Source organism: Oncorhynchus keta, chromosome 15, assembly GCF_023373465.1.
Source record: "Oncorhynchus keta strain PuntledgeMale-10-30-2019 chromosome 15, Oket_V2, whole genome shotgun sequence".
Lineage (NCBI taxonomy): Eukaryota > Metazoa > Chordata > Actinopteri > Salmoniformes > Salmonidae > Oncorhynchus > Oncorhynchus keta.
In genome coordinates this window covers 5,026,101-5,051,731 of record NC_068435.1, presented here as the reverse complement: position 1 = coordinate 5,051,731, position 25,631 = coordinate 5,026,101, and the positions used below count along the sequence as shown (strand labels likewise).

The 25,631-nt window shown below is 47.6% G+C and overlaps 1 protein-coding gene across 1 annotated transcript in view; it reads left to right on the top strand.

The window, feature by feature from the left end:
• Positions 1–25,631, top strand: part of LOC127907529 (protein APCDD1-like) — a 52,156-nt gene that overhangs the window by 11,943 nt on the left and 14,582 nt on the right. Inside the window, exons 2-5 of the mRNA XM_052463029.1 lie at positions 14,652–14,838; positions 20,664–20,874; positions 20,960–21,130; positions 21,654–21,797. Coding sequence (XP_052318989.1) covers positions 14,652–14,838; positions 20,664–20,874; positions 20,960–21,130; positions 21,654–21,797 — 713 coding nt within the window. The remainder of the gene's footprint in view (positions 1–14,651; positions 14,839–20,663; positions 20,875–20,959; positions 21,131–21,653; positions 21,798–25,631) is intronic.

The window sequence follows — 25,631 nt, the reverse complement described above, 5'->3', positions numbered from 1 at the left end:
TGTTAGGTGCCCTCCTCACTGCTTGTGATGTCTGGAGCCTGTATTGTTAGGTGCCCTCCTCTCTGCTTGTGATGTCTGGAGCCTGTATTGTTTGGTGCCCTCCTCTCTGCTTGTGATGTCTGGAGCCTGTATTGTTTGGTGCCCTCCTCTCTGCTTGTGATGTCTGGAGCCTGTATTGTTAGGTGCCCTCCTCACTGCTTGTGATGTCTGGAGCCTGTATTGTTTGGTGCGCTCCTCTCTGCTTGTGATGTCTGGAGCCTGTATTGTTTGGTGCCCTCCTCACTGCTTGTGATGTCTGGAGCCTGTATTGTTACGTGCCCTCCTCACTGCTTGTGATGTCTGGAGCCTGTATTGTTAGGTGCCCTCCTCACTGCTTGTGATGTCTGGAGCCTGTATTGTTTGGTGCCCTCCTCACTGCTTGTGATGTCTGGAGCCTGTATTGTTAGGTGCCCTCCTCACTGCTTGTGATGTCTGGAGCCTGTATTGTTACGTGCCCTCCTCACTGCTTGTGATGTCTGGAGCCTGTATTGTTACGTGCCCTCCTCTCTGCTTGTGATGTCTGGAGCCTGTATTGTTACGTGCCCTCCTCACTGCTTGTGATGTCTGGAGCCTGTATTGTTACGTGCCCTCCTCTCTGCTTGTGATGTCTGGAGCCTGTATTGTTAGGTGCCCTCCTCACTGCTTGTGATGTCTGGAGCCTGTATTGTTACGTGCCCTCCTCTCTGCTTGTGATGTCTGGAGCCTGTATTGTTAGGTGCCCTCCTCACTGCTTGTGATGTCTGGAGCCTGTATTGTTAGGTGCCCTCCTCTCTGCTTGTGATGTCTGGAGCCTGTATTGTTAGGTGCCCTCCTCACTGCTTGTGATGTCTGGAGCCTGTATTGTTAGGTGCCCTCCTCTCTGCTTGTGATGTCTGGAGCCTGTATTGTTACGTGCCCTCCTCACTGCTTGTGATGTCTGGAGCCTGTATTGTTACGTGCCCTCCTCTCTGCTTGTGATGTCTGGAGCCTGTATTGTTATGTGCTCACTGCTTGTGATGTCTGGAGCCTGTATTGTTAGGTGCCCTCCTCACTGCTTGTGATGTCTGGAGCCTGTATTGTTACGTGCCCTCCTCACTGCTTGTGATGTCTGGAGCCTGTATTGTTACGTGCCCTCCGCACTGCTTGTGATGTCTGGAGCCTGTATTGTTACGTGCCCTCCTCTCTGCTTGTGATGTCTGGAGCCTGTATTGTTAGGTGCCCTCCTCTCTGCTTGTGATGTCTGGAGCCTGTATTGTTAGGTGCCCTCCTCACTGCTTGTGATGTCTGGAGCCTGTATTGTTACGTGCCCTCCTCACTGCTTGTGATGTCTGGAGCCTGTATTGTTAGGTGCCCTCCTCTCTGCTTGTGATGTCTGGAGCCTGTATTGTTATGTGCCCTCCTCTCTGCTTGTGATGTCTGGAGCCTGTATTGTTAGGTGCCCTCCTCACTGCTTGTGATGTCTGGAGCCTGTATTGTTAGTGCCCTCCTCACTGCTTGTGATGTCTGGAGCCTGTATTGTTACGTGCCCTCCTCACTGCTTGTGATGTCTGGAGCCTGTATTGTTTGGTGCCCTCCTCTCTGCTTGTGATGTCTGGAGCCTGTATTGTTTGGTGCCCTCCTCACTGCTTGTGATGTCTGGAGCCTGTATTGTTAGGTGCCCTCCTCACTGCTTGTGATGTCTGGAGCCTGTATTGTTAGGTGCCCTCCTCACTGCTTGTGATGTCTGGAGCCTGTATTGTTAGGTGCCCTCCTCTCTGCTTGTGATGTCTGGAGCCTGTATTGTTAGGTGCCCTCCTCACTGCTTGTGATGTCTGGAGCCTGTATTGTTAGGTGCCCTCCTCTCTGCTTGTGATGTCTGGAGCCTGTATTGTTACGGTGCCCTCCTCACTGCTTGTGATGTCTGGAGCCTGTATTGTTAGGTGCCCTCCTCTCTGCTTGTGATGTCTGGAGCCTGTATTGTTAGGTGCCCTCCTCTCTGCTTGTGATGTCTGGAGCCTGTATTGTTAGGTGCCCTCCTCTCTGCTTGTGATGTCTGGAGCCTGTATTGTTTGGTGCCCTCCTCACTGCTTGTGATGTCTGGAGCCTGTATTGTTTGGTGCCCTCCTCTCTGCTTGTGATGTCTGGAGCCTGTATTGTTACGTGCCCTCCTCTCTGCTTGTGATGTCTGGAGCCTGTATTGTTACGTGCCCTCCTCTCTGCTTGTGATGTCTGGAGCCTGTATTGTTAGGTGCCCTCCTCTCTGCTTGTGATGTCTGGAGCCTGTATTGTTTGGTGCCCTCCTCACTGCTTGTGATGTCTGGAGCCTGTATTGTTAGGTGCCCTCCTCTCTGCTTGTGATGTCTGGAGCCTGTATTGTTAGGTGCCCTCCTCTCTGCTTGTGATGTCTGGAGCCTGTATTGTTAGGTGCCCTCCTCTCTGCTTGTGATGTCTGGAGCCTGTATTGTTTGGTGCCCTCCTCACTGCTTGTGATGTCTGGAGCCTGTATTGTTAGGTGCCCTCCTCACTGCTTGTGATGTCTGGAGCCTGTATTGTTACGTGCCCTCCTCACTGCTTGTGATGTCTGGAGCCTGTATTGTTACGTGCCCTCCTCTCTGCTTGTGATGTCTGGAGCCTGTATTGTTATGTGCCCTCCTCTCTGCTTGTGATGTCTGGAGCCTGTATTGTTACGTGCCCTCCTCACTGCTTGTGATGTCTGGAGCCTGTATTGTTAGGTGCCCTCCTCACTGCTTGTGATGTCTGGAGCCTGTATTGTTAGGTGCCCTCCTCACTGCTTGTGATGTCTGGAGCCTGTATTGTTACGTGCCCTCCTCACTGCTTGTGATGTCTGGAGCCTGTATTGTTACGTGCCCTCCTCTCTGCTTGTGATGTCTGGAGCCTGTATTGTTACGTGCCCTCTTCACTGCTTGTGATGTCTGGAGCCTGTATTGTTACGTGCCCTCCTCTCTGCTTGTGATGTCTGGAGCCTGTATTGTTAGGTGCCCTCCTCACTGCTTGTGATGTCTGGAGCCTGTATTGTTAGGTGCCCTCCTCTCTGCTTGTGATGTCTGGAGCCTGTATTGTTAGGTGCCCTCCTCTCTGCTTGTGATGTCTGGAGCCTGTATTGTTAGGTGCCCTCCTCTCTGCTTGTGATGTCTGGAGCCTGTATTGTTAGGTGCCCTCCTCTCTGCTTGTGATGTCTGGAGCCTGTATTGTTAGGTGCCCTCCTCTCTGCTTGTGATGTCTGGAGCCTGTATTGTTAGGTGCCCTCCTCACTGCTTGTGATGTCTGGAGCCTGTATTGTTAGGTGCCCTCCTCTCTGCTTGTGATGTCTGGAGCCTGTATTGTTAGGTGCCCTCCTCTCTGCTTGTGATGTCTGGAGCCTGTATTGTTAGGTGCCCTCCTCTCTGCTTGTGATGTCTGGAGCCTGTATTGTTTGGTGCCCTCCTCACTGCTTGTGATGTCTGGAGCCTGTATTGTTAGGTGCCCTCCTCTCTGCTTGTGATGTCTGGAGCCTGTATTGTTAGGTGCCCTCCTCTCTGCTTGTGATGTCTGGAGCCTGTATTGTTAGGTGCCCTCCTCTCTGCTTGTGATGTCTGGAGCCTGTATTGTTTGGTGCCCTCCTCATGCTTGTGATGTCTGGTGAGCCTGTATTGTTAGGTGCCCTCCTCTCTGCTTGTGATGTCTGGAGCCTGTATTGTTAGGTGCCCTCCTCTCTGCTTGTGATGTCTGGAGCCTGTATTGTTAGGTGCCCTCCTCTCTGCTTGTGATGTCTGGAGCCTGTATTGTTAGCCCTCCTCACTGCTTGTGATGTCTGGAGCCTGTATTGTTAGGTGCCCTCCTCACTGCTTGTGATGTCTGGAGCCTGTATTGTTACGTGCCCTCCTCACTGCTTGTGATGTCTGGAGCCTGTATTGTTACGTGCCCTCCTCACTGCTTGTGATGTCTGGAGCCTGTATTGTTAGGTGCCCTCCTCACTGCTTGTGATGTCTGGAGCCTGTATTGTTACGTGCCCTCCTCACTGCTTGTGATGTCTGGAGCCTGTATTGTTAGGTGCCCTCCTCTCTGCTTGTGATGTCTGGAGCCTGTATTGTTACGTGCCCTCCTCTCTCTGCTTGTGATGTCTGGAGCCTGTATTGTTAGGTGCCCTCCTCACTGCTTGTGATGTCTGGAGCCTGTATTGTTAGGTGCCCTCCTCTCTGCTTGTGATGTCTGGAGCCTGTATTGTTACGGTGCCCTCCTCACTGCTTGTGATGTCTGGAGCCTGTATTGTTAGGTGCCCTCCTCTCTGCTTGTGATGTCTGGAGCCTGTATTGTTAGGTGCCCTCCTCACTGCTTGTGATGTCTGGAGCCTGTATTGTTACGTGCCCTCCTCACTGCTTGTGATGTCTGGAGCCTGTATTGTTAGGTGCCCTCCTCACTGCTTGTGATGTCTGGAGCCTGTATTGTTAGGTGCCCTCCTCTCTGCTTGTGATGTCTGGAGCCTGTATTGTTAGGTGCCCTCCTCACTGCTTGTGATGTCTGGAGCCTGTATTGTTAGGTGCCCTCCTCTCTGCTTGTGATGTCTGGAGCCTGTATTGTTAGGTGCCCTCCTCTCTGCTTGTGATGTCTGGAGCCTGTATTGTTACGTGCCCTCCTCTCTGCTTGTGATGTCTGGAGCCTGTATTGTTAGGTGCCCTCCTCTCTGCTTGTGATGTCTGGAGCCTGTATTGTTAGGTGCCCTCCTCTCTGCTTGTGATGTCTGGAGCCTGTATTGTTAGGTGCCCTCCTCTCTGCTTGTGATGTCTGGAGCCTGTATTGTTAGGTGCCCTCCTCTCTGCTTGTGATGTCTGGAGCCTGTATTGTTAGGTGCCCTCCTCACTGCTTGTGATGTCTGGAGCCTGTATTGTTACGTGCCCTCCTCACTGCTTGTGATGTCTGGAGCCTGTATTGTTACGTGCCCTCCTCTCTGCTTGTGATGTCTGGAGCCTGTATTGTTATGTGCCCTCCTCTCTGCTTGTGATGTCTGGAGCCTGTATTGTTACGTGCCCTCCTCTCTGCTTGTGATGTCTGGAGCCTGTATTGTTACGTGCCCTCCTCACTGCTTGTGATGTCTGGAGCCTGTATTGTTACGTGCCCTCCTCTCTGCTTGTGATGTCTGGAGCCTGTATTGTTACGTGCCCTCCTCACTGCTTGTGATGTCTGGAGCCTGTATTGTTATGTGCCCTCCTCTCTGCTTGTGATGTCTGGAGCCTGTATTGTTACGTGCCCTCCTCACTGCTTGTGATGTCTGGAGCCTGTATTGTTAGGTGCCCTCCTCACTGCTTGTGATGTCTGGAGCCTGTATTGTTACGTGCCCTCTTCACTGCTTGTGATGTCTGGAGCCTGTATTGTTAGGTGCCCTCCTCTCTGCTTGTGATGTCTGGAGCCTGTATTGTTACGTTCCCCTTCACTGCTTGTGATGTCTGGAGCCTGTATTGTTACGTGCCCTCCTCTCTGCTTGTGATGTCTGGAGCCTGTATTGTTAGGTGCCCTCCTCACTGCTTGTGATGTCTGGAGCCTGTATTGTTAGGTGCCCTCCTCTCTGCTTGTGATGTCTGGAGCCTGTATTGTTAGGTGCCCTCCTCTCTGCTTGTGATGTCTGGAGCCTGTATTGTTAGGTGCCCTCCTCTCTGCTTGTGATGTCTGGAGCCTGTATTGTTTGGTGCCCTCCTCACTGCTTGTGATGTCTGGAGCCTGTATTGTTAGGTGCCCTCCTCTCTGCTTGTGATGTCTGGAGCCTGTATTGTTAGGTGCCCTCCTCTCTGCTTGTGATGTCTGGAGCCTGTATTGTTTGGTGCCCTCCTCACTGCTTGTGATGTCTGGAGCCTGTATTGTTAGGTGCCCTCCTCACTGCTTGTGATGTCTGGAGCCTGTATTGTTAGGTGCCCTCCTCTCTGCTTGTGATGTCTGGAGCCTGTATTGTTAGGTGCCCTCCTCTCTGCTTGTGATGTCTGGAGCCTGTATTGTTTGGTGCCCTCCTCACTGCTTGTGATGTCTGGAGCCTGTATTGTTAGGTGCCCTCCTCTCTGCTTGTGATGTCTGGAGCCTGTATTGTTTGGTGCGCTCCTCACTGCTTGACTAGATTAGACTTGCAGATTGACTCGCCACCACTCTGTTTGAAGCTGGAAAAGATCAACTGAGCACATTTGTGGCAGAGTGCCTCCTTGATTAGTTGTGTACTCTTCCTAACCTCTTCCTAACCTCTTCCTAACCTCTTCCTAACCTCTTCCTAACCTGCTGATTACAGGGGAGTGCTTGAACCTCTGTGTTTTATGCTTCACACAAATTTCTCAGATTATAATTATATTTCATCAACATAATGTCACAGGAATGCCAATCTTATCTGTTTCTAACGACAGAAACATTTCAGAACAATTTGAGATGGTGGGTGTCATGGCTTGCTGAAATGACATGGATTGACCATAAATCAAAGAGGACCACCGAGCTCCCAGCAGAGCTCTAGATCACAGAGAACCTTTCCTGTTGGTTTCCTTATCTAAATAAAAGAGAACCACCGAGCTCCCAGCAGAGCTCTTGATCACAGAGAACCTTTTCAGTTTGTTTTCTTATCTAAATAAAAGAGAACCACCGAGCTCCCAGCAGAGCTCTTGATCTTGTGATGTCTGGAGCCTGTATTGTTAGGTGCCCTCCTCTCTGCTTGTGACAGAGAACCTTTCCTGTTTGTTTTCTTATCTAAATAAAAGAGAACCACCGAGCTCCCAGCAGAGCTCTTGATCACAGAGAACCTTTCCAGTTTGTTTTCTTATCTAAATAAAAGAGAACCACCGAGCTCCCAGCAGAGCTCTTGATCACAGAGAACCTTTTCAGTTTGTTTTCTTATCTAAATAAAAGAGAACCACCGAGCTCCCAGCAGAGCTCTTGATCACAGAGAACCTTTCCTGTTTGTTTTCTTATCTAAATAAAAGAGAACCACCGAGCTCCCAGCAGAGCTCTTGATCACAGAGAACCTTTTCAGTTTGTTTTCTTATCTAAATAAAAGAGAACCACCGAGCTCCCAGCAGAGCTCTTGATCACAGAGAACCTTTCCTGTTTGTTTTCTTATCTAAATAAAAGAGAACCACCGAGCTCCCAGCAGAGCTCTAGATCACAGATAACTTTTCCAGTTGACACAGAACCACAAGTGAGTGAATGAGTCCATCTCCAAGACAAACGGCAATGTTGTGACAATGTTCCCGACCTGTAGTCTAGTACTCAGGGTGTGTATTTTATCTTTTAAAAGTGGTATTTCCCGCTGGTATGCGTGTTCTGAAAATAATGTAGTTATATTTACAGTTTTTTTATATAGTTACATGTGAAGTTATTGGCACACAGTCTGTGACTAGTATGTAAGGGCTGGGTATCAGGTGCAACAGTACAGGATCAGATACCAACGAGCTGTTGGTCACATTTCAAGGAAGCTATTCAGGGAAACATATCAAGGAAACTCTTAGAGGAAATACTCGACAACACATGGCCTGATGTCATTTATGCCTAGGAGACTATAGTCGAAAGACGTTGTCCACTTGAAAGAGTACCTGCTGTATATAAGGACTCCACATTCATAACCCATACAAACCCCATTCATAACCCATACATACCACATTCATCCCCCATACATACCACATTCATAACCCATACATACCACATTCATCCCCATACAAACCACATTCATCCCCCATACAAACCACATTCATCACCCATACAAACCACATTCATACCCCATACAAACCACATTCATCCCCCATACAAACCACATTCATCCCCCATACATACCACATTCATAACCCATACATACCACATTTATCCCCCATACAAACCACATTCATCCCCCATACATACCACATTCATAACCCATACAAACCACATTCATCCCCCCATACATACCACATTCATCCCCCATACAAACCACATTCATCCCCCATACATACCACATTCATAACCCATACATACCACATTCATCCCCCATACATACCACATTCATCCCCCATACAAACCACATTCATCCCCCATACATACCCATTCATAACCCATACAAACCACATTCATAACCCATACAAACCACATGCATAACCCATACAAACCACATTCATCCCCCATACATACAAACCCATACATACCCATTCATCCCCCATACAAACCCATTCATCCCCCATACATACCACATTCATAACCCATACATACCACATTCATAACCCATACTAACCACATTCATCCCCCATACAAACCACATTCATCAACCATACAAACCACATTCATAACCCATACAAACCACATTCAAAACCCATACATACCACATTCATCAACCATACAAACCACATTCATCAACCATACATACCACATTCATCAACCATACATACCACATTCATAACCCATACAAACCACATTCATAACCCATACATACCACATTCATAACCCATACAAACCACATTCATAACCCATACATACCACATTCATAACCCATACAAACCACATTCATAACCCATACATACCACATTCATAACCCATACAAACCACATTCATCCCCCATACATACCACATTCATCCCCCATACATACCACATTCATCCCCCATACCCCCCCATACAAACCACATTCATAACCCATACATACCACATTCATAACCCATACAAACCACATTCATCCCCCATACAAACCACATTCATCCCCCATACATACCACATTCATAACCCATACAAACCACATTCATCCCCCATACAAACCACATTCATCCCCCATACAAACCACATTCATCCCCCATACAAACCACATTCATCCCCCATACATACCACATTCATCCCCCATACAAACCACATTCATCCCCCATACAAACCACATTCATCCCCCATACAAACCACATTCATCCCCCATACAAACCACATTCATCCCCCATACAAACCACATTCATCCCCCATACAAACCACATTCATCCCCCATACAAACCACATTCATCCCCCATACAAACCACATTCATCCCCCATACAAACCACATTCATCCCCCATACAAACCACATTCATCCCCCATACAAACCACATTCATCCCCCATACAAACCACATTGATAACCCATACAAACCCCATTCATCCCCATACAAACCCCATTCATAACCCATACAAACCACATTCATCCCCCATACAAACCACATTCATCCCCCATACAAACCACATTCATAACCCATACATACCACATTCATCCCCCATACAAACCACATTCATCAACCATACAAACCACATTCATAACCCATACATACCACATTCATCACCCATACAAACCACATTCATAACCCATACAAACCACATTCATCACCCATACAAACCACATTCAAAACCCATACAAACCACATTCATAACCCATACAAACCACATTCATCCCCTATACATACCACATTCATAACCCATACAAACCACATTCATCCCCCATACAAACCACATTCATCACCCATACATACCACATTCATAACCCATACAAACCACATTCATAACCCATACATACCACATTCATCCCCCATACATACCACATTCATAACCCATACAAACCACATTCATAACCCATACAAACCACATTCATAACCCATACAAACCACATTCATCCCCCATACAAACCACATTCATAACCCATACAAACCACATTCATCCCCCATACAAACCACATTCATCCCCCATACAAACCACATTCATAACCCATACAAACCACATTCATCCCCCATACAAACCACATTCATAACCCATACAAACCACATTCATAACCCATACAAACCACATTCATAACCCATACAAACCACATTCATCCCCCATACAAACCACATTCATCCCCCATACAAACCACATTCATCCCCCATACAAACCACATTCATAACCCATACAAACCACATTCATAACCCATACAAACCACATTCATCCCCCATACAAACCACATTCATAACCCATACAAACCACATTCATAACCCATACAAACCACATTCATAACCCATACAAACCACATTCATAACCCATACAAACCACATTCATAACCCATACAAACCACATTCATCCCCCATACAAACCACATTCATAACCCATACAAACCACATTCATAACCCATACATACCACATTCATCAACCATACAAACCACATTCATAACCATACAAATCACATTCATAACCCATACAAACCACATTCATCACCCATACAAACCACATTCATAACCCATACAAACCACATTCATCCCCCATACAAACCACATTCATCACCCATACAAACCACATTCATAACCCATACAAACCACATTCATAACCCATACATACCACATTCATCAACCATACAAACCACATTCATAACCCATACAAACCACATTCATAACCCATACAAACCACATTCATAACCCATACAAACCACATTCATCCCCCATACAAACCACATTCATCCCCCATACATACCACATTCATAACCCATACAAACCACATTCATAACCCATACAAATCACATTCAAAACCCATACATACCACATTCATCAACCATACAAATCACATTCAAAACCCATACAAATCACATTCATAACCCATACAAACCACATTCATAACCCATACATACCACATTCATCCCCCATACAAACCACATTCATTACCCATACATACCACATTCAACCATACAAACCACATTCATCAACCATACAAACCACATTCATAACCCATACATACCACATTCAACCATACAAACCACATTCATCCCCCATACAAACCACATTCATCCCCCATACAAACCACATTCATCCCCCATACATACCACATTCATCAACCATACAAACCACATTCATAACCCATACATACCACATTCAACCATACAAACCACATTCATAACCCATACAAACCACATTCATCCCCCATACAAACCACATTCATCAACCATACATACCACATTCATCAACCATACAAACCACATTCATCCCCCATACAAACCACATTCATCCCCCATACAAACCACATTCATCAACCATACATACCACATTCATAACCCATACAAACCACATTCATCAACCATACAAACCACATTCATCCCCCATACATACCACATTCATAACCCATACAAACCACATTCATAACCCATACATACCACATTCATAACCCATACAAACCATAACCCATACATACCACATACAAACCACAAACCACATTCATAACCCATACAAACCACATTCATAACCCATACAAACCAATTTTATCCCCTATAAAAATAGGCAAATTCATCCCCCATACAAACCACATTCATCCCCTAAAAATCACATTCATAACCCATACTGAACCACATTCATAACCCATACAAACCACATTCATAACCCATACAAACCAATTCATCCCCCATACAAACCACATTCATCCCCCATACATACCACATTCATAACCCATACAAAGGCCATCATTCAAAATAAAATATATTTCTTAACCCATACTTGCCTGGTTAAATCAACCATAAAAAAAAAACCCATACAAATACATTCATAACCCAGTGACTCACATTCATAACCCATACAAACCTAATTCATAACCCATACATACCACATTCATAACCCATACAAACCACATTCATCCCCCATACAAACCACATTCATCCCCCATACAAACCACATTCATAACCCATACAAACCACATTCATAACCCATACAAACCACATTCATAACCCAAACATACCACATTCATCAACCATACAAACCACATTCATCAACCATACAAACCACATTCATAACCCGTACAAACCACATTCATCCCCCATACAAACCACATTCATCCCCCATACAAACCACATTCATAACCCATACAAACCACATTCATAACCCATACAAACCACATTCATCAACCATACAAACCACATTCATAACCCATACAAACCACATTCATCAACCATACAAATCACATTCAAAACCCATACATACCACATTCATCAACCATACAAATCACATTCAAAACCCATACAAATCACATTCATAACCCATACAAATCACATTCATAACCCATACAAACCACATTCATAACCCATACAAACCACATTCATCCCCCATACAAACCACATTCATCCCCCATACAAACCACATTCATAACCCATACATTTACAGGGCATTGGTCCCCATGAAATCACATTCATCCCCCATACAAACCACATTCATAACCCATACATACCTTGACATTCATCCCCCATACAAACCACATTCATAACTGGTACAAACCAAGATTCATAACCCAAAATACTGGATTCATCCCCACATACAAACCATATTAATCCCCCATGACAAACCACATTCATAACTGGTACAAACCACATTCATAACCCATACATACCACATTCATCAACCATACAAACCACATTCATAACCCATACATACCACATTCATCAACCATACAAACCAAAAAGTCATAACCCATATTTACACATTCATCAACCATACAAACCACATTCAAAACCCATACAAATCACATTCATAACCCATACAAACCTGGTTCATCCCTCTATACAAACCAGGTTTTGGCATTCATAACCCATACAAACCACATTCATCCCCCATACAAACCACATTCATCCCCCATACAAACCACATTCATAACCCATACAAATCAAATTCATAACCCATACATACCACATTCATCAACCATACAAACCACATTCAAAACCCATACAAACCACATTCATAACCCATACAATTCCAGATAATGTGTCATGGCTTTAGAAGCTTCTGACCACATTCATCCCCCATACAAACCACATTCATCCCCCTACAAACTGTGGCATTCATAACCCATACAAACCACATTCATCCCCCATACAAACCACATTCATCCCCCGTACAAACCACATTCATCCCCCATACAAACCACATTCATAACCCATACAAACCACATTCATAACCCATACAAACCACATTCATAACCCATACAAACCACAACAGTCCGCCACAGGATGTTTTTGTGCTGGTCGAGGGCAGTCAGGTCTGGAGAGAACCAGGGGCTATATCTGTTCTTAGTTCTACATTTTTTGAATGTGTCATTCTTATTTAAGATGGTGAGGAAGGCACTTTTAAAAAACAACCAGGCATCCTCTACTGACGGGATGAGATCAATATCCTTTCAGGATACACCGGGCCAGGTCGATTAGAAAGGCCTACTCGCGGAAGTGTTTCAGGGAGCGTTTGACAGTGATGAGGGGTGGTCGTTTGACAGTGATGAGGGGTGGTCGTTTGACAGTGATGAGGGGTGGTCGTTTGACAGTGATGAGGGGTGGTCGTTTGACCGCGGACCCATTTCGGACGCAGGCAATGAGGCAGTGATCGCTGAGATCCTGGTTGAAGACAGCAGAGGTGTATTTACAGGGCAAGTTGGTCAGGATGAAATCTATGAGGGTGACAATGTTTACGCATTTAGGGTTGTACCTGGTAGGTTCCTTGATAATTTGTATTGGAGAAGAAGAGCCTATTCGAACTGGTTGTCAAGGAAGATGTTTACTGAGGAATTAAAATGACTGAGTATTAAGCACATTATCCATATTAACTCCCCACTGACACGTTACAAATAAAGACTGGTTTGTCAAAGTGCTGTGAGCAGGGTTCGAAAATGGGGAGACCGCATTGGATTTCAAGTCTAACGCCTTAAATTGCTCGGATCTCGCAGCTTGCTGAGTCTCCCTGCAAAGACAAAAAAAAGTATCCACCGCCATATTTTACAGTAGGTGTGGGGTTATTTTTCTGCTCGTGCATTCTCAGTTCAATGCCAAACCAACACACTGCTGGTAACAAACACTCAGTTGACTTTGCCTTTAAACAGCTTGGAAAATTCCAGATAATGATGTCATGGCTTTAGAAGCTTCTGATAGGCTAATTGATATCATTTGAATCAATTGGAGGTGTACCTGTGGATGTATTTCAAGGCCTCTCAGACCGTGGCTTATTAAACTACGGTCTAGTCATTGATGTTATGTGTAAATTGTTCCCAGGAAACAATGACTCCTACTAAGCACTTTTGTTTTGTTTAAATGAGGAGAACATATGCTGGTGCTAACAACTCATGTTGCCACTGTTGAGTGCCTTACTAATTATAGCCTATTGTCTCTGTTGACTCCCATTAGGTTGGACTGAGGGTTTGTAACTTATTGTCTCTGTTGACTCCCATTAGGTTGGACTGAGGGTTTGTAACCTATTGTCTCTGTTGACTCCCATTAGGTTGGACTGAGGGTTTGTAACTTATTGTCTCTGTTGACTCCCATTAGGTTGGACTGAGGGTTTGTAACCTATTGTCTCTGTTGACTCCCATTAGGTTGGACTGAGGGTTTGTAACTTATTGTCTCTGTTGACTCCCATTAGGTTGGACTGAGGGTTTGTAACTTATTGTCTCTGTTGACTCCCATTAGGTTGGACTGAGGGTTTGTAACCTATTGTCTCTGTTGACTCCCATTAGGTTGGACTGAGGGTTTGTAACTTATTGTCTCTGTTGACTCCCATTAGGTTGGACTGAGGGTTTGTAACTTATTGTCTCTGTTGTCTCCCATTAGGTTGGACTGAGGGTTTGTAACTTATTGTCTCCCATTAGGTTGGACTGAGGGTTTGTAACCTATTGTCTCTGTTGTCTCCCATTAGGTTGGACTGAGGGTTTGTAACTTATTGTCTCTGTTGACTCCCATTAGGTTGGGCTGAGGGTTCGTCCCTCCACTACTCAGAGGGCCGCTCCAACCGCCTGCTGTCCCTGGAGAAGACGTTTGGTCGTCCTGCTAAACACTCCCAGTGTCACCACATGTTGAAGCATCTCCACCACGGGGCCCGGATCACCGTCCAGATTCCCCCCAACATAGAGGGACACTGGGTCTCCACCAGGTACGACTAAACCAGGCTCCAAACCTAGGCCCAACCCTAACCCTAGCCTCAAACCTAACCCTAACTCCAACCCTAGCCTCAACCCTAACTCAAATCCTAATCCTAACTCCAACCATAACCCTAGCATCAACCCTAACCCTCAACCCTAACTCTAATCCTAACCCTAGCCTCAACCCTAACCCTAGCCTCAACCCTAACCCTAGCCTCAACCCTAACCCTAGCCTCAACCCTAACCCTAACTCCAACCCTAGCCTCAACCCCAACCCTAGCCTCAACCAACCCTAACCCTTACTCTAACCCTAGCCTCAACCCTAACTCTAATCCTAACCCCAACCCTAGCCTCAACCAACCCTAGCCTCAACCCTAACTCTAATCCTAACCCTAACTCCAACCTTAACTCTAATCCTAACCCTAACTCTAATCCTAACCCTAACTCCAAACATAACCCTAGCCTCAACCCTAATTCTAACCTCAACCCTAACTCTAATCCTAGCCTTAACTCTAATCCTAACTCCAAACCTAACCCTAGCCTCAACCCTAATTCTAAACCAAACCCACATTTTTACTGTTTATTTTCACCTTTATTTAACCAGGTAGGCAAGTTCAGAACAAGTGGAAGAATGTGCAAAGTAGAAATAGAAATAAAGGGGTGCAAAATAAATAAATAAATACAGTTGGGGAAGAGGTAGTTGTTTGGGCTAAATTATAGATGGGCTATGTACAGGTGCAGTAATCTGTGAGCTGCTCTGACAGTTGGTGCTTACAGCTAGTGAGGGAGATAAGTGTTTCCAGTTTCAGAGATTTTTGTAGTTCGTTCCAGTCATTGGCAGCAGAGAACTGGAAGGAGAGGTGGCCACAGGAAGAATTGGCTTTGGGGGTGACCAGAGAGATATACCTGCTGGAGCGCGTGCTACAGGTGTGTGCTGCTATGGTGACCAGCGAGCTGAGATAAGGGGGGACTTTACCTAGCAGGGTCTTGTAGATGACCTGGAGCTAGTGGGTTTGGCGATGAGTATGAAGCGAGGGCCAGCCAACGAGAGCGTACAGGTCGCAGTGGCGGGTAGTAAATGGGGCTTTGGTGACAAAACGGATTGCACTGTGATAGACTGCATCCAATTTATTGAGTAGGGTATTGGAGACTATTTTGTTAATGACATCGCCAAATTAGATGATTGGTAGGATGGTCAGTTTTACGAAGGTATGTTTGGCAGCATGAGTGATGGATGCTTTGTTGCAAAATAGGAAGCCGATTCTAGATTTAACTTTGGATGGGAGATGTTTGATGTGAGTCTGGATGGAGAGTTTACAGTCTAACCAGATACTTAGGTATTTGTAGTTGTCCACATATTCTAAGTCAGAACCATCCAGAGTAGTAAATGCTGGTCGGGCGGGCAGGTTCAGGCAGCGATCGGTTGAAAAGCATGCATTTGCTTTTACTTGTATTTAAGAGCAGTTGAAGGCCACGGAAGGAGAGTTGTATGGCATTGAAGCTCGTCTGGAGGTTAGTTAACAGTGTCCAAAGATGGGCCAGAAGTATACAGAATGGTGTCGTCTGCGTAGAGGTGGATCAGAGATTCACCAGCAGCAAGAGCGACATCATTGATGTATATAGAGAAGAGAGTCGGCCCAAGAATTGAACCATGTGGCACCCCCATTGAGACTGCCAGAGGCAACAGGCCCTCTGATTTGACACACTGAACTCTATCAGAGAAGTAGTTGGTGAACCAGGCGGGGCAATCATTTGAGAAACCAAGGCTATCGAGTCTGCCGATGAGGATGTGGTGATTGACAGAGTCGAAAGCCTTGGCCAGGTCAATGAATACGGCTGCACAGTACTGTTTCTTATCGATGGCGGTTAAGATATCGTTTAGGACCTTGAGTGTGGCTGAGGTGCACCCATGACCAGCTCTGAAACCAGATTGCATAGTGGGATTCGAAATGGTCGGTAATCTGTTTGTTGACTTGGCTTTCGAAGGCAGGGTAGGTCTGTAGCAGTTTGGGTCAAGAGTGTCCCCTTTGAAGAGGGGGATGACCGCAGCTGCTTTCCAATCTTTGGGAATCTCAGACGATCAGACGATACGAAAGAGAGGTTGAACAGGCTAGTAATAGGGGTTGCAACAATTTTGTCAGATCATTTTAGAAAGAAAGGGTCCAGATTGTCTAGCCCGGCTGATTTGTAGGGGTCCAGATTGTGCAGCTCTTTCAGAACATCAGCTGACTGGATTTGGGAAAAGGAGAAATGGGGAAGGCTTGGGCGAGTTGCTGTGGGGGGTGCAGGGCTGTTGACCGAGGTAGGGGTAGCCAGGTGGAAAGCATGGCCAGCCGTAGAAAAATGCTTATTGAAATTCTCAATTATAGTGGATTTATCGGTGGTGACAGAGTTTCCTATCCTCAGTGCAGTGGGCAGCTGGGAGGAGGTGCTCTTATTCTCCATGGACTTGTTTGAGTTTGTGTTGCAGGAAGCAAATTTCTACTTGAAAAAGCTAGCCTTGGCTTTTCTAACTGCCTGGGTATATTGGTTTCTAACATCCCGGAAAATTTGCATTTCACGGGGGCTGTTCGATGCTAATGCAGAACGCCATAGGATGTTTTTGTGTTGGTTAAGGGCAGTCAGGTCTGGAGAGAACCAGGGGCTAGATCTGTTCCTGGTTCTACATTTCTTGAATGCGGCATGCTTATTTAAGATGGTGAGGAAGGTATTGGAAAAAAACAACCAGGCATCCTCTACTGACTGGATGAGATCAATATCCTTCCAGGATACCCGGGCCAGGTCGATTACAAAGCCCTGCTCGCTGAAGTGTTTCAGGGAGCATTTGACAGTGGAGGACGCTTGACAGCTGACCCATTACGGATGCAGGCAATGAGGCAGTGATCGCTGAGATCTTGGTTGAAAACAGCAGAGGTGTATTTAGAGGGCAAGTTGGTTAGGATGATATCTATGAGGGTGCCCATTCCCGTGTTTACGGCATGTTCCAGTTTAGGTCATCTAGCAGCACGAGCTCTGAAGATAGATGGGGGGCAATCAGTTCACATATGGTGTCAAGAGCACAGCTGGGGGCAGAGGGTGGTCTATAGCAGGTGGCAACGGTGAGAGGCTTGTTTTTAGAGAGGTGGATTTTTAATAGTATAAGTTCAAATTGTTTGGGTACAGACCTGGATAGTAGGACAGAACTCTGCAGGCTATCTCTGCAGTAGATTGCCATTGGCCATTCTATCGTGTCTGAAAATGTTGTAGTTAGGGATGGAGATTTCAGAGTTTTTGGTGGTCTTCCTAAGCCATGATACAGACACGGCTAGAACATCCGGGTTGGCAGAGTGTGCTAAAGCAGTGAATAAAACAAACTTAAGAAGGAGGCTTCTAATGTTAACATTCATGAAACCAAGGCTATTACGGATACAGAAGTCATCAAAAGAGAGCGCCTGGGGAATAGGAGTGGAGCTAGGCACTGCAGGGCCTGGATTCACCTCTACATCACCAGAGGAACAGAGGAGGAGTAGGATAAGGGTACAGCTAAAGGCTATGAGAATTGGTCATCTAGGACGTCCGGAATAGAGAGTAAAAGGAGGTTTTCTGGGGGCGATAAAATAGCTTCAAGGTATAATGTACAGACAAAGGTATGGTAGGATGTGAATACAGTAGAGGTAAACCTAGGCATTGAGTGATGATGAAACATAATTGAAACCAGGTGATGTCATCGCATTTGTGGGTGGTGGAACTGAAAGGTTGGATAAGGTATAGTGAGCAGGGCTAGAGGCTCTACAGTGAAACAAACCGATAAACACTAACCAGAACAGCAATGGACAAGGCATATTGACATTAAGGAGAGGCATGCTTAGCCAAGTGATCATGGCCACGCACGCCTCCAACTCAATCATCAAGTTTGCGGACGACACAACATTGGTAGGCTTGATTACCAACAACGATGAGACGGCCTACAGGGAGGAGGTGAGGGCCCTCGGAGTGTGGTGTCAGGAAAATACCTCACACTCAACGTCAACAAAACTAAGGAGATGATTGTGGACTTCAGGAAACAGCAGAGGGAACACCCCCCTATCCACATCGATGGAACAGTAGTAAGTTAAGTTCCTTGGCGTACACATCACAGACAAACTGAATTGGTCCACCCACACAGACAGCATCGTGAAGAAGGCGCAGCAGCGCCTCTTCAACCTCAGGAGGCTGAAGAAATTTGGCTTGTCACCAAAAGCACTCACAAACTTCTACAGATGCACAATCGAGAGCATCCTGACGGGCTGTATCACCGCCTGGTACGGCAACTGCTCCGCCCACAACCGTAAGGCTCTCCAGAGGGTAGTGAGGTCTGCATCACCGGGGGCAAACTACCTGCCCTCCAGGACACCTACACCACCCGATGTTACAGGAAGGCCATAAAGATCATCAAGGACATCAACCACCCGAGCCACTGCCTGTTCACCCCGCTATCATCCAGAAGGCGAGGTCAGTACAGGTGCATCAAAGCTGGGACCGAGAGACTGAAAAACAGCTTCTATCTCAAGGCCATCAGACTGTTAAACAGCCACCACTAACATTGAGTGGCTGCTGCCAACACACTGACTCAACTCCAGCCACTTTAATAATGGGAGTTGATGGGAAATGTAAAATGTATCACTAGCCACTTTAAACAATGCTACCTTATATAATGTTTACATACCCTACATTATTCATCTCATATGTATATACTGTACTCTATACCATCTACTGTATCTTGCCTATGCTGCTCTGTACCATCACTCATTCATATATCTTTATGTACATATTCTTTATCCCCTTACACTCGTGTCTATGAGGTAGTACTTTTGGAATTGTTAGCTAGATTACTTGTTGGTTATTACTGCATTGTCGGAACTAGAAGCACAAGCATTTCGCTAAGCTCGCACTAACATCTGCTAACCATGTGTATGTGACAAATAAAATTTGATTTGAAGTTGGAAGCACAAAATTTGATTTGATAAGGGTCCAGTGAGTAGTGAGGTTGGTTGGGGTCACGGCGATTCAGACAGCTAGCTGGGCCGTCGGCAGTCCAGTCGTGAAGGCCCGGTGGAGCTCGGCGTCTGCAGTAAAACGGGTCCGGATACGTGATTGTAGTCCAGGAGTGGCTGATGGAACTCTTCAGCTGACTAGCTCCGGGATAATTTATGTTTGCTCCGGGACCGACGTAAGCCAATAGTCACTCGGATAGCAGCTAGCTAGCTGCAAGGTCCAGGTGTAAATGTCCATAGCTTGCGGTAGAAATCCGGGGATATGGAGAGAAAATAGGTCCTAACTCTAACCCTAATCCTAACCCTAACTCGAATCCTGACCCCCAACCTTAACGCAATCAAAAATGCGTTGTAGACAAGCACATTTCTTTTGACTTTTAAGGTCATTTACAGTTGAACCGAAATCTGTAGTGCAGTGTGCTTTTGACTGAATTCCCGTCTCCAACAGATACATTTTCTGTCTGGGGGGGAAAACTCAGACATGTGGGAAATAATCAGTGTGATGTTTACTTTGGAGAACACACAACTCTTAAGTCCTGTCCCCATCCGCCTCTCTCTCTAAGTCCTGTCCCCATCCGCCTCTCTCTCTAAGTCCTGTCCTCATCCCCCTCTCTCTCTAAGTCCTGTCCTCATCCCCCTCTCTCTCTAAGTCCTGTCCTCATCCCCCTCTCTCTCTAAGTCCTGTCCCCATCCCCCTCTCTCTCTAAGTCCTGTGCCCATCCACCTCTCTCTAAGTCCTGTGCCCATCCATCTCTCTCTAAGTCCTGTGCCCATCCACCTCTCTCTAAGTCCTGTGCCCATCCACCTCTCTCTCTGTCGGCCAGCTGTGAGGTACGTCCTGGCCCAGAGTTCCTGACGCGGTCGTACCGGTTCTTCCCCAACAACACGTTCCAGGCCAACCAGTTCTACTACAGGGACAACCACTGCACCAGCCCCACCTACACCCTGGTGGTCCGGGGACGGCTGAGGCTCAGACAGGCCTCCTGGATCATCAGAGGAGGAACAGAGGCTGACTACCAGATCCACCACACACAGGTAGGGGGGTGTGTCTTCCAGCATGACCGTGTGTGTGTGTGTGTGTGTGTTTATACAGTACATGTGTATCTATCCCACTACTCAGGTGGTGTGTCACAGTGCAGAGGTGGCCAAGGACCTGAGCCAGCGGTTGAACCGGAGCTGTCGGGGCGCCATGAGGAGCAAAGCACCATGGGAACCCAATGTAAACTATGAGCTGTGGAGTGAAGAGGGTGGCTGTGACAGGGAGCTCAACTTCTCCATGCACGAGTTGCAGGTTAGTGAGGAGGGCTCCGAACTGGAAGGTGGCCGGTTCAAATCCCACTCCAGACTAAATCTGGTTGGGAGCGGGTTGGCAGCTAGATGCCATATCCAGTTGTTGTGTTCTTGAGCAAGGCACTTGACCCTTAACTTCCCAGGGTGCATTGCGCCTCTGCTCAGACCACACCAACATGTCTGTTTAAGTCTTTCCAAGGGATAAAGTAGAAGATAATACATTTCTGTTGGACATTCTTCTAAATTGGACACTAAAGTATTCCCCCCAACTCCTCCCCCTCCTTCTTCCCTTCAACTCCTCCCCTTCCTTCTTCCCCCAACCCCGCCTCCTCCTCCTCCCCCCACCCCTCCTTCTTCTCCCCCCACCTCCTTCTACCCCCTCCGCCTCCTTCTCCCCCCACCTCCTTCTTCCCCCGCTCCGCCTCCTTCTTCCCCCCAACCCCTCCGCCTCCTTCTTACCCCCCCCAACCCCTCCGCCTCCTTCTTACCCCCCCCAACCCCTCCGCCTCCTTCTCCCCCTGCAGCTGCAGCGTGTGGAGAAACAGTACCTCCATCATAACGTGGATCACCTGGTTGAGGAGCTGTTTCTCGGAGACATCCACACTGAGAAATCCCAGAGGATTTATTATAGGCCGTCCAGCTATCAGGCTGCGTTACAACATGCTGAGGTTAGTACTTTACTGTATATCGTTGTGTGTGTGTGTGTGTGGTAGTGTGGACACTGTAGTGTGGTACTTCCACACTGAGGGTGCCCAGAGGATGTGCTTACAGACCTTCTAGCTACCAGGACTTCTTCCAGACCTCCAAGGTGAGTATTGCTCTTTCTGTTGTCCACCACTTAACAGACTTTGGCTTCAGTTGACAATTGTATTGGTTCTAGGACCTGTTTGTTCCTTTGTATACAGTTAACGTCGGGAGTTTACATAAACTAGTTTTAATGACTCCAACCTAAGTGTTTCAACCACTCCACAAATGTCTTGTTAACAAACTATAGTTTTGGCAAGTCGGTTAGGACATCTACTTTGTGCATGACACAAGTCATTTTTCCAACAATTGTTTACAGACAGATTATTTCACTTATCACTGTATCACAATTCCAGTGGGTCAGAAGTTTACATACATTAAGTTGACTTTGCCTTTTAACAGCTTCGAAAATTCCAGAAAATTATATCATGGCTTTAGAAGCTTCTGATAGGCTAAATGACATAATTTGAGTCAATTGGAGGTGTACCTGTGGATGTATTTCAAGGCTTACCTTCAAACTCGGTGCCTCTTTGCTTGACATCATGGGAAAATCAAAAGAAATCAGCCAAGACCTCAGAAAAAAATGGTAGACCTCCTCTGGTTCATCCTTGGGAGAAATTTCCAAACCGCCTGAAGGTAGAGTCCAGTGTGCGTGAGTGGGTAGAGTCCAGTGTGTGTGGGTGGGTAGAGTCCAGTGTGGGTGGGTGGGTAGAGTCCAGTGTGTGTGGGTGGGTAGAGTCCAGTGTGTGTGGGTGGGTAGAGTCCAGTGTGTGTGGGTGGGTAGAGTCCAGTGTGTGTGGGTGGGTAGAGTCCAGTGTGTGTGTGGGTGGGTAGAGTCCAGTGTGTGTGGGGTGGGTAGAGTCCAGTGTGTGTGTGGGTGGGTAGAGTCCAGTGTGTGTGGGGTGGGTAGAGTCCAGTGTGTGTGTGGGTGGGTAGAGTCCAGTGTGTGTGGGTGGGTAGAGTCCAGTGTGTGTGGGTGGGTAGAGTCCAGTGTGTGTGAGTGGGTAGAGTCCAGTGTGTGTGGGTGGGTAGAGTCCAGTGTGTGTGTGGGGGTAGAGTCCAGTGTGTGTGTGGGGGTAGAGTCCAGTGTGTGTGTGGGGTAGAGTCCAGTGTGTGTGGGTGGGTAGAGTCCAGTGTGTGTGGGTGGGTAGAGTCCAGTGTGTGTGGGTGGGTAGAGTCCAGTGTGTGTGGTGGGTAGAGTCCAGTGTGTGTGTGTGGGTAGAGTCCAGTGTGTGTGGGTAGAGTCCAGTGTGTGTGTAGAGTCCAGTGTGTGTGTGTGGGTAGAGTCCAGTGCGTGTGAGTGGGTAGAGTCCAGTGTGTGTGAGTGGGTAGAGTCCAGTGTGTGTGAGTGGGTAGAGTCCAGTGTGTGTGAGTGGGTAGAGTCCAGTGCGTGTGAGTGGGTAGAGTCCAGTGTGTGTGTGAGTGGGTAGAGTCCAGTGTGCGTGTGAGTGGGTAGAGTCCAGTGTGTGTGTGAGTGGGTAGAGTCCAGTGTGTGTGTGAGTGGGTAGAGTCCAGTGTGTGTGTGAGTGGGTAGAGTCCAGTGTGTGTGTGAGTGGGTAGAGTCCAGTGTGTGTGTGGGTGGGTAGAGTCCAGTGTGTGTGTGAGTGGGTAGAGTCCAGTGTGTGTGGGTGGGTAGAGTCCAGTGTGTGTGGGTGGGTAGAGTCCAGTGTGTGTGGGTGGGTAGAGTCCAGTGTGTGTGGTGGGTAGAGTCCAGTGTGTGTGGGTGGGTAGAGTCCAGTGTGTGTGGGTGGGTAGAGTCCAGTGTGTGTGGGTGGGTAGAGTCCAGTGTGTGTGGGTGGGTAGAGTCCAGTGTGTGTGGGTGGGTAGAGTCCAGGTGGGTAGAGTCCAGTGTGTGTGGGTGGGTAGAGTCCAGTGTGTGTGGGTGGGTAGAGTCCAGTGTGTGTGGGTGGGTAGAGTCCAGTGTGTGTGTGAGTGGGTAGAGTCCAGTGTGTGTGGAGTGGGTAGAGTCCCGTGTGTGTGGGTGGGTAGAGTCCAGTGTGCGTGAGTGGGTAGAGTCCAGTGTGCGTGAGTGGGTAGAGTCCAGTGTGCGTGGGTGGGTAGAGTCCAGTGTGCGTGGGTGGGTAGAGTCCAGTGTGTGTGTGAGTGGGTAGAGTCCAGTGTGTGTGTGAGTGGGTAGAGTCCAGTGTGTGTGGGTGGGTAGAGTCCAGTGTGTGTGTGGGTAGAGTCCAGTGTGTGTGGGTGGGTAGAGTCCAGTGTGTGTGGGTGGGTAGAGTCCAGTGTGTGTGGGTGGGTAGAGTCCAGTGTGTGTGGGTGGGTAGAGTCCAGTGTGTGTGGGTGGGTAGAGTCCAGTGTGTGTGTGGGTAGAGTCCAGTGTGTGTGAGTGGGTAGAGTCCAGTGTGTGTGTGGTGGGTAGAGTCCAGTGTGTGTGTGGGTGGGTAGAGTCCAGTGTGTGGGTAGAGTCCAGTGTGTGTGTGAGTGGGTAGAGTCCAGTGTGCGTGTGTGGGTAGAGTCCAGTGTGCGTGTGAGTGGGTAGAGTCCAGTGTGTGTGAGTGGGTAGAGTCCAGTGTGTGTGAGTGGGTAGAGTCCAGTGTGTGTGTGGTGGGTAGAGTCCAGTGTGTGTGTGAGTGGGTAGAGTCCAGTGTGCGTGGGGGTAGAGTCCAGTGTGCGTGTGGTGGGTAGAGTCCAGTGTGTGTGTGAGTGGGTAGAGTCCAGTGTGTGTGTGAGTGGGTAGAGTCCAGTGTGTGTGTGAGTGGGTAGAGTCCAGTATGTGTGTGGTGGGTAGAGTCCAGTGTGTGTGTGAGTGGGTAGAGTCCAGTGTGTGTGGGTGGGTAGAGTCCAGTGTGTGTGGGTGGGTAGAGTCCAGTGTGTGTGAGTGGGTAGAGTCCAGTGTGTGTGTGAGTGGGTAGAGTCCAGTGTGTGTGTGAGTGGGTAGAGTCCAGTGTGTGTGGGTGGGTAGAGTCCAGTGTGTGTGAGTGGGTAGAGTCCAGTGTGTGTGGGTGGGTAGAGTCCAGTGTGTGTGTGGGTGGGTAGAGTCCAGTGTGAGTGGGTAGAGTCCAGTGTGTGTGTGAGTGGGTAGAGTCCAGTGTGTGTGTGAGTGGGTAGAGTCCAGTGTGTGTGGGAGTGGGTAGAGTCCAGTGTGTGTGGGTGGGTAGAATCCAGTGTGTGTGGGTGGGTAGAGTCCAGTGTGTGTGTGAGTGGGTAGAGTCCAGTGTGTGTGTGAGTGGGTAGAGTCCAGTGTGTGTGAGTGGGTAGAGTCCAGTGTGTGTGGGTGGGTAGAGTCCAGTGTGCGTGAGTGGGTAGAGTCCAGTGTGTGTGTGAGTGGGTAGAGTCCAGTGTGTGTGTGAGTGGGGAGAGTCCAGTGTGTGTGGGTGGGTAGAGTCCAGTGTGTGTGAGTGGGTAGAGTCCAGTGTGTGTGTGAGTGGGTAGAGTCCAGTGTGTGTGTGAGTGGGTAGAGTCCAGTGTGTGTGGGTGGGTAGAGTCCAGTGTGTGTGTGAGTGGGTAGAGTCCAGTGTGTGTGTGAGTGGGTAGAGTCCAGTGTGTGTGTGAGTGGGTACAGTCCAGTGTGTGTGGGTGGGTAGAGTCCAGTGTGTGTGTGGGTAGTGGGTAGAGTCCAGTGTGTGTGTGGGTGGGTAGAGTCCAGTGTGTGTGGGTGGGTAGAGTCCAGTGTGTGTGGGTGGGTAGAGTCCAGTGTGTGTGGGTGGGTAGAGTCCAGTGTGTGTGTGGTGGGTAGAGTCCAGTGTGTGTGTGGTGGGTAGAGTCCAGTGTGTGTGTGGGTGGGTAGAGTCCAGTGTGGTGGG